The sequence below is a fragment of the Colletotrichum karsti genome (genome assembly GCF_011947395.1).
Source record: "Colletotrichum karsti strain CkLH20 chromosome Unknown Scaffold2, whole genome shotgun sequence".
In the NCBI taxonomy this organism is placed as follows: domain Eukaryota; kingdom Fungi; phylum Ascomycota; class Sordariomycetes; order Glomerellales; family Glomerellaceae; genus Colletotrichum; species Colletotrichum karsti.
In genome coordinates this window covers 1,487,480-1,495,432 of record NW_024065902.1, presented here as the reverse complement: position 1 = coordinate 1,495,432, position 7,953 = coordinate 1,487,480, and the positions used below count along the sequence as shown (strand labels likewise).

At 55.3% G+C, this 7,953-nt stretch overlaps 1 protein-coding gene across 1 annotated transcript; it reads left to right on the top strand.

Moving 5' to 3' along the window:
* Positions 1-5,633: 5,633 nt before the first annotated feature.
* CkaCkLH20_00972 (MFS multidrug transporter) lies at positions 5,634-7,676 on the top strand (the record flags this gene model as incomplete). Its single annotated transcript, XM_038883692.1, has 6 exons — positions 5,634-5,760; positions 5,823-6,132; positions 6,192-6,250; positions 6,303-6,342; positions 6,422-6,916; positions 6,968-7,676. 6 exons carry the CDS (start codon positions 5,634-5,636, stop codon positions 7,674-7,676), a joined length of 1,740 nt encoding a protein of 579 aa, XP_038751287.1.
* Between the last annotated feature and the right edge of the window lie 277 nt (positions 7,677-7,953).

The following is a 7,953-nucleotide window of genomic DNA, read 5'->3' as shown; positions in this document are numbered from 1 at the left end:
AACCACCTCAAGCTTCACCGGTTCAGCGACAACTGTCCAGTCCGGGACAATCTCACGATGGGGGCGCGAAAACCGGTCAAAACAACAAAACTGGATCTCGTACGATGACGGAGCCTACTCTTCTTGGAGGATAGTATTCAGATACGGCCACTCATGCTCGTTCTCTTGCTCCAGCAGATCTTCCTTAAAGGACAATCGTCATTTGGGATCGGGGTTCCCTAAACCCATCTCTGACCTCACAATGTGGACATCAACCTAGCCCCCCGGGCACCGACGAGACCAGCCAAAAGACCTCAAGCGAGGCCATACTGAAGTACACCCGTGGCGCCGTCGCCTATCACATTGCAAATGAGCATGGTCTTCAAAGTTTTCTCGGTGACGCCGGCAAATTGATTATCGACTGGGTTGCTCTCAATGTGAGCTGTTGGAATCTTTGGCTCGCAACTGTCTTCTCAACTCAAGCCAGGCGTGTGTCTGCACGACATACCTACATACATGTCGACCCCTGCCGCCGACCAGCTTCCTACAGTTCCCCGGATTCTCAGAGGCCATATACGGTCGCTTCCATACGTTCCATGAACCGCCTTCTGTCGGCAAGAACTGCGAGACAGAGCACGCAGCCATTCAACGTGCTTCTACAGATAACACCAATCGGGCATAAGACGCTTGACGTGGCGCATTTAAACGTTCTGGCATGCTTTGCCGAACAAATAGTCTGGCTTTGGCAGTGGAAAGCATCACGTTGGTGTCATCCTATTGTGACCCGCGATTGATATGACGATGCTCGGTGCGAAACGAGGAAGCGGCACGCGGCAGACAATGAGCCATGAGACGCCAGTGGGCGTGTACGGTAGAGATACTTCGACGCAGTACATGCCAACGAACCAGCTACCTGACGTTTCGGCACCGGTTCCGGCACTCGCCCGATCAGGGCCCAAAGAGACGGTTGTATGGGGGTGCTTAGACGCTGTCCCAGGATGCGAGACTGGGTACCCCTGACCTAGCGCAGAAACGAAAGCCAATTTCCCTGATTGTGATTAACCTAGGAGGGGATCACCGCCATTTCGTTTTGCGGGCCGACTTGGTTGGCGCTCTTTCTAGCCGTGAGGTTTTCTTCTTCGGTTGACGAGCCTCGCAAATTACAATGGCGACAAATTCAAAGCCAATGCTTTGATTATGGAGCGCTGAGGTGGCGCCGGATTTATTGAAGACATCAGCGGACGGCATCCGGACCAGGCCGTGAGGGCCACGACTCCATGGAGTTGTTACACCAAACACCAAACTTTGATGTCCTCCCAACGGACAAAAATACGCTTCGATGGCAAACGAAGCGAAGGCTGGTTCATCGCAGCGGATTGAAGTGTCTGCTCAGCTACACCCAAATGAAGGAGCTCAATTGGTCTGAAGACGCGAACGACACTGAGAGGTCGAATTATGATTGACCCCGTTCTTGCGGCGTTGCTGTCCTCTCTGGGGGAGAAAAGAGACTTCAGACACGGCTATCCCTGACGAAGCAGCGGTTTGAGAAACTCTCGATGCAGCTCGGGGAATGATATCAGCCACGCCACATGGTTTTGAACAGGGACCATCCCCTCGCCAATCCATCTCGCTGATACCTTGAGCTGGGGTAGCCTCGGTTCTGGGCTCAGCGTTGGAAAACAACAGTTCCAGCGGCGGGGGAGAGAGACGGCGAGCTATGCAACAAGTCCAAGTCCAAGCCCAACATCGCACCCACGCCGGCCAACATTCTCACGTTCCACCTCCCCAAACTTTCTAGTGACGTTCAGCCCCTTAACCTTGTCTGAAGGACCATCAATTTTGCAAGTGGCAAGTTGACCAGCAGCAAACTCCTGACTATCACTTACCGTTCCGGCTTCCGCGACGCCCACATTAGTCTTCTCAATCAACCAAGCGCGATGAATCAGTCCGAGCGCGATGCAGCACATGCAGAAGACCCCTACGGCGTAACAGCAACAGGCAGAATTCACTGTAGGCTCTCGTCAGGCTGTTCAGTCACAGGTGTGCTGGATCTCTCACTTGCAGGTGCTGAACCAGAGCGATCGGAATTGCTAGAGATCTTCAATAAGATGACGGTCGGCAGGCCAGGGTCATGGCCTTGCAGAAGAGACTTTTTTCCAACTCATAACTACCCCGGCCAACTCATTTGCTGTGGCTCGTGTTTACAGAGCTTCACCGACAAGCCGGATGTCTCTGGAGAAAGGGCCAGCACCGCGGCCGGCCCAGTCCATACTGGCCCAGTCCGTTGGTTCGTCCCCGAATCCCACTTTGTCGCCATTAATCAACGTGATACCAGGGTTATTTCATACGGCCCCATGCTGCGTGGGACCGTCATGACTGCGCTGGGACAACGTCAATCAGTCAGTGACAGGCGACATGGCAGTGACACACGTGAGTACGTTCCGGGCGCCGACGTGTCGGTCTGGTGGGCTATTACAGGGTGCGAGAACGCCGACGGTGAAGGAAACCAGGGCAACGCAAAACAGGGCAACTGTCGACGAACAAGACGGCAAGCAAACAGGCTGACTGTTTGCCAACTCAACTGCCCCCATCCTGCGGCGGAGTAAGGTGCAGCGTCAAGTGACTCGGTGCGCGGCAAGTAAGATGCGGACATGTCACGATATGACTCTTTGACGGATGGAAGAACGAATGGTTGGATATGCGGGCGTACGGGAAATCGAATTTGGGCTTGCACTCCCCCGGTCCAGCCGATTTCTTCGGGTATCCGTCCGCCGTACGTGCCCAGGTGCCGTTGGGCATTCGGTCGCGCACACCTCAAACTGTCATTGGTATTCCAACCGGAAGCTGTCGTGGCCAGGGTGCATGCAACCAACATGGCCCTCTGCCGTACGGAGACTGAGCAAGCTGCAGTCCGAGAGTCGCCATCATCAGACGTCACGGCACATACCAACACTGGGAACAACTACGGCGGGTGTCGCAGGCGGAAACGCGTCTCGGCCGATAGAGCTGCGCGACGTTTGAGGCACGCATCTCCACATCCATACGGCCGCTGTAGGCACAAGAGACTGGCTGTATGACTACGGATGCTCTCTCTCGTATTCAGGATCGCTCCGGAAACAACAATCGTAAGCTGTGCGTTCCGCGTGTATAGTTGCGCGAACAGGATGCACGATGGACATGCAAGTTGATCGGAACGAGGCTCCAGGAAATCCGGCAAACAATCTCCGAATCAAAGATGGACAAGGGCGCGGCGACGGCCTTCCTGTTCTCCTGACGCGCCGACGGTGTTGCAAGAGCTGTCGATATCCGGCCGGGGGAAGGCTCCGTGGCCCTGGTCGCTCCTTTCACCGCCTCACGAAGACGGAAGACAAGAGACGAGGTGGCTTCAATCAGCAAGCTTTGTTGCTCAGATCCTCGGCGCTCTGATGCGCAGTTTCTGGGCGTGATAAGCTCCGTGTGCTACAGGAGGCGTATCCGCGTCCCACCCGGTCGCCCAACGATAGGTACAGAAACTCAGTCGTGGTCGTACTGAACGAAGGCAGCTCAGGATCAACCGTCACGGGCGCCCCCGTTGCCCAATGAAGATTGGCGAACCCAACGTCTCCAGCTGGCTGCTCACCGCAAAATGTCAGGCAGCGCGGGGACCAGGCCTACTTCACTTCTGCTGAGGAGGCGGTCTATTACTGAGCCACAGGGACTACCTGGGTAGTTTCCCATGTCCTCTCGACATTACTGTACACTAGTAGCGTTTGACCAGCCCTTCGGCCGGTGGTCTCTTGCTGAAGTCCAACAGTCCAATGTCGAGCCCCTGCTGCAGCAGCCATGCGACCAAATGCCGGGGGGTGTAAACCTTGAGCCGTATGAAGTATCCGTACTTCGTACGTCAAATGCTGTCCAGCAGGCCAACCTTGCGTACCGCTGAACGACGCAGCTCACTCACATCGCGGAGTCGTGGACACTCTGCATCTCGTTCCTCCTTGCAAGGCGAGGCGCGGGTGCAGTAGCGCATGCTGCGGTACCCGGCTCGACAGTCGCCCTGGCACGAATTCAATAGCTGGTAGTCCAGTATCCGGCATCCTGTGCCCGAAGACTGAGAGGATAAGCCAGAAAGGAAACCGACGACGAAATGAGAAGACACCGGGTCCTCGGATCAGAAGATCAAGATTCTGAAGGAAGAGAGATTATGGGAAACGTGGCACAGAGATGCGAGAGCTGTTGTGCAGCACGGCGGCGTCTGCTTCTGCTTCTGCGTCTGCGTCTGCGTTCGCTGCAACAGCTACGTCCGTTTGTGTTTCTGCACCAGATGGACATGTCGATGCTACGAAGCAGCCATCGGCGTCGACAATCGCATTGCTCGAAGCTGCAGCACATCACATTGTTCTCTGTTGGTTTTTCTTATTCCATTCGTTTTCCCGCCTGCAACTACCCACACAACCATACACACCCCAATTCTGAGAGCTGACTCTAAAAAGCCTCCCTCACTCCAAACCCAGGTGCCAGACCAGACCAGTCCCATCAGGGCTCGACTAGCCTCGTTGCCTCTTGTGAAACCTTTTTTTTTTCCTCTGCTAATCCCTGTCTTCCGGTCTGGCGCCATCCTTCCCCGAGTCTACCACCCCTTGCCTACTTTTCCTACTCCGGCCATGTCGGTCTGTAGAGTACGTACTCGCACAGAAGACAGAGAGACAGACAAGACAGAGCATACACCCACCAGTGACCACACACACCTCAGTTCTCCCGCGGAATCTCTCCTGGTACGGGTACCCAACGCTCAGGTACTGTCCCCGGCACGTATGTACGTACCCACAGCTGTAAGGCAAAGGCCCATGGCTAGGGACAGGACAGCCATCTCGACATGGACCGGGGGCGCCCTTCGAATGTGCTTCTATGGAGAGGGAGTCCACCGAGTGTTGTCTGGGGGTACCCCTGGATCAGGTACAGGGCTTCTGGGCCCCACGACCGTCATGCCGGGCAGTTGGGATCCCTTCCCACGTCGTGGGACTTTCGCCGCCGCATCTCCCTGAGTCCCTCTCCGGTGGACAAGTGGGAGGATCATCTCGTTGCTTTTTTGCGCTGGCCATGCCATGGTCACCGCCGTTCCAATCTTAGATTCAATTTGCTTCCGCAACCCAGGCAATGGTACGGTCCCGGTGGCCTGTCCAACCCAGCTGGGTCTGGTCTGTGTCTGGGGTGGCCCTGGGCTTTGACGTCTCTTGGTCCTCTCATCATCATGTCCGCGCTCCCTTCATATTAAGTTGCTTGCTTCCCCAGAGCTTCCTCATTCCTTTACCGTCTGATACTTTCTTCCATAACCATAACCCCTCAGCCACCGCTGCTTCTGCTCTACCTTGCTTGATCCGTACGCTGCTTGTTTTACCTTTGCTTTTTCACCATTGCTTTTCACGGTTACATCATCAGTCTATCACCAAAGTAGACTCTCCCTCCCTTTGACGAGAACTAGCAAAACGAAATCTTGCCCACACCACCTGCGCAGCAATTCCTGCCTTCGTATCCCTCGATCCAAGGAGAATCGGAACGTTTCCACCCCCGCCATACGCTATATATTGCGAGACCGCCCAGACGTCCCTCGCATCGACTCTCGGCGTTGGCTGTTATACAACTCTGGACACCGCAACACATCGAACCCGAATTGTATGGTCAGAATACCGTCGAAGATGAAGAGATCGGGTTACATGACAGGAGGCCCTCGGGCCGGCTCCTCGGGGAGCAAGGCGAGACCCAGCCGTCCACCCTTCCCCGCGAGACAGATGTTTGTTCTCGGTATGTGCGGTGCTCGCTTACACGAACTGGCGGCGCAACGGCGACTAACACCGAAATCTCAGCTCTCTGCAGAATATGCGAACCGATTGCTTTCATGTCCATATTTCCGTACATCTACAACATGGTCCGCGACTTTCACACCACCGCAAACGAGGACCAGATCTCAGTCTATGCCGGCATGGTCACATCCGCCTTCACCTTGGCCGAGTTCTCGACAGGAGTTATGTGGGGCCGACTCAGCGACAAGATCGGTCGTAAGCCGGTTCTCTTGATGGGCCTCGCAGGCACAGCTTTGAGCTCGCTGGTATTCGGATTCGCACCTAACCTGGCCGTTGCTCTTATCGCGCGCGCTCTCGGCGGCCTTCTGAACGGGTATGTGGAAGAAAACGAATCGTCGCGGAATTCGGGCGGTGCTGACTTGTGTGAATCAGCAACATCGGCGTGCTTCAAACGACAGTAGCTGAGTTGGTTACTGTCAAGGAACACCAGCGTAAGTTCGGATCTTTCCCCGGTTACAGAGTATAGAGACTAATTTTACGCAGCCCGTGCATACACTATCATGCCTCTTGTCTGGTGCCTCGGGTAAGTTCATGTTCGACGAGCGATCCCAGCTGGGCGAATTGCCAGATTGAACAAGGTTCACGTGTCTGACTATTTACAGCTCTGTTGTCGGCCCGATGATCGGAGGTTTACTCGCCGAACCCTGTGTAAACTTCCCAAGCATGTTTCCCAGGGAATCAATCTGGGACCGATTCCCCTACCTTCTGCCCAATCTTTTCAGCGCGATCACCGTCTTCTTCGGCGTCGTCATCGGCCTTCTCTTTTTGGAGGAGACTCACGCAGAGCGCAAGAAGAGGGCAGACCCCGGTGTTGAACTTGGAAAGCGCATCCTGTCATGGCTTTCCCTGACCAGTTGCCAGAGCCCGGCGCGCAAGGCGGAGAAGCAGGCCTTGCTGGATGATGACGAACTCCCCGGTTACAGATCGACTGAGAACTCACCTCAGCTTGTCGGATCATCCTCTGAGATCCCCGAGCCAACCGAATCCCTCGACCTCAGCGCAGCGGCAGCCGAAGAGGTTGAGCGAGCTCCTGTCCAGACGAAGATTTTCACGAAGCCTGTGGTTCTCAACATTATCTGCTACGGCATCTTAGCCTTGTGGGTAGAATCTCCAAATGAGCTGCTAGAGTCACGCTAATTGTACCGCAGTCACACGATGACCTTCGACCAGCTGTTCCCCGTCTTTCTCAGCACCGCACCGCCTGCGCACCCTGACATTCACCTCCCGTTCAAGTTCGTGGACGGCTTTAACATGGGTAGTCAGCAAATCGGCATCATCCTGTCCGTCCAGGGTTTCTACTCGATGGTCTCGACCGTCTTCATTTTCCCGATGGTTGTTCGACGCCTGGGTCCTCTTCGCCTGTTCAGAATGTTGGCTGTCTCGTACTTCATGCTGTACCTTCTCACCCCGTACTTGGTTCTCCTTCCGGACAACTTGAGGATGGTTGGTATTTACATCATGGTCATCTGGAAGTGCACCTTTTCGACAATGGCCTACCCCAGCAACGCGATCCTGCTGACCAACTCGGCACCGAGCCTCTTGTCTCTTGGCACCATCAACGGCGTCGCTGCTTCCACCGCCAGCTTATGCAGAGCCTTGGGACCGACCGTTTCGGGATTCCTCTACTCCCTCGGCCTTCGTACCGGCTACTCGGGTCTGGCGTGGTGGACCAGCGGTGCCATCACCATCATCGGGGCAATCCTCAGCATGTACGCGACAGAACCTCGCGGTCGCCTGGACGAACCTGTGGAGGATATCGAGACGGCTCTCGAGCCTACCGAGACGGAAGGCCTACTGGCTGCCATGGACGACGACGAGGAGTACGAAGCCGAGGCCGGCCCGAGCCGCAGGCCTTAGACCACACCAATCACGAGTGTTTTTATTCGAATTCGACGCAACAGGCGCTACGGAACATCATGACACTGCCTTTTCACACAACACCGAGCAACCGGCGTTTCATCATTCGGCGTTATCGACGGGAACGGAACAACCAACAAGACATAGACTATCGCTCACGGGACACGACGGGACAAGAGATAAAAGGAGCTTATTGGATTACACGATATAATTCGGACGGGCCGGAGAGAGAGCATACACGGGATTCTCACGACTTGTTTCTTGTTTTATTCCTCCA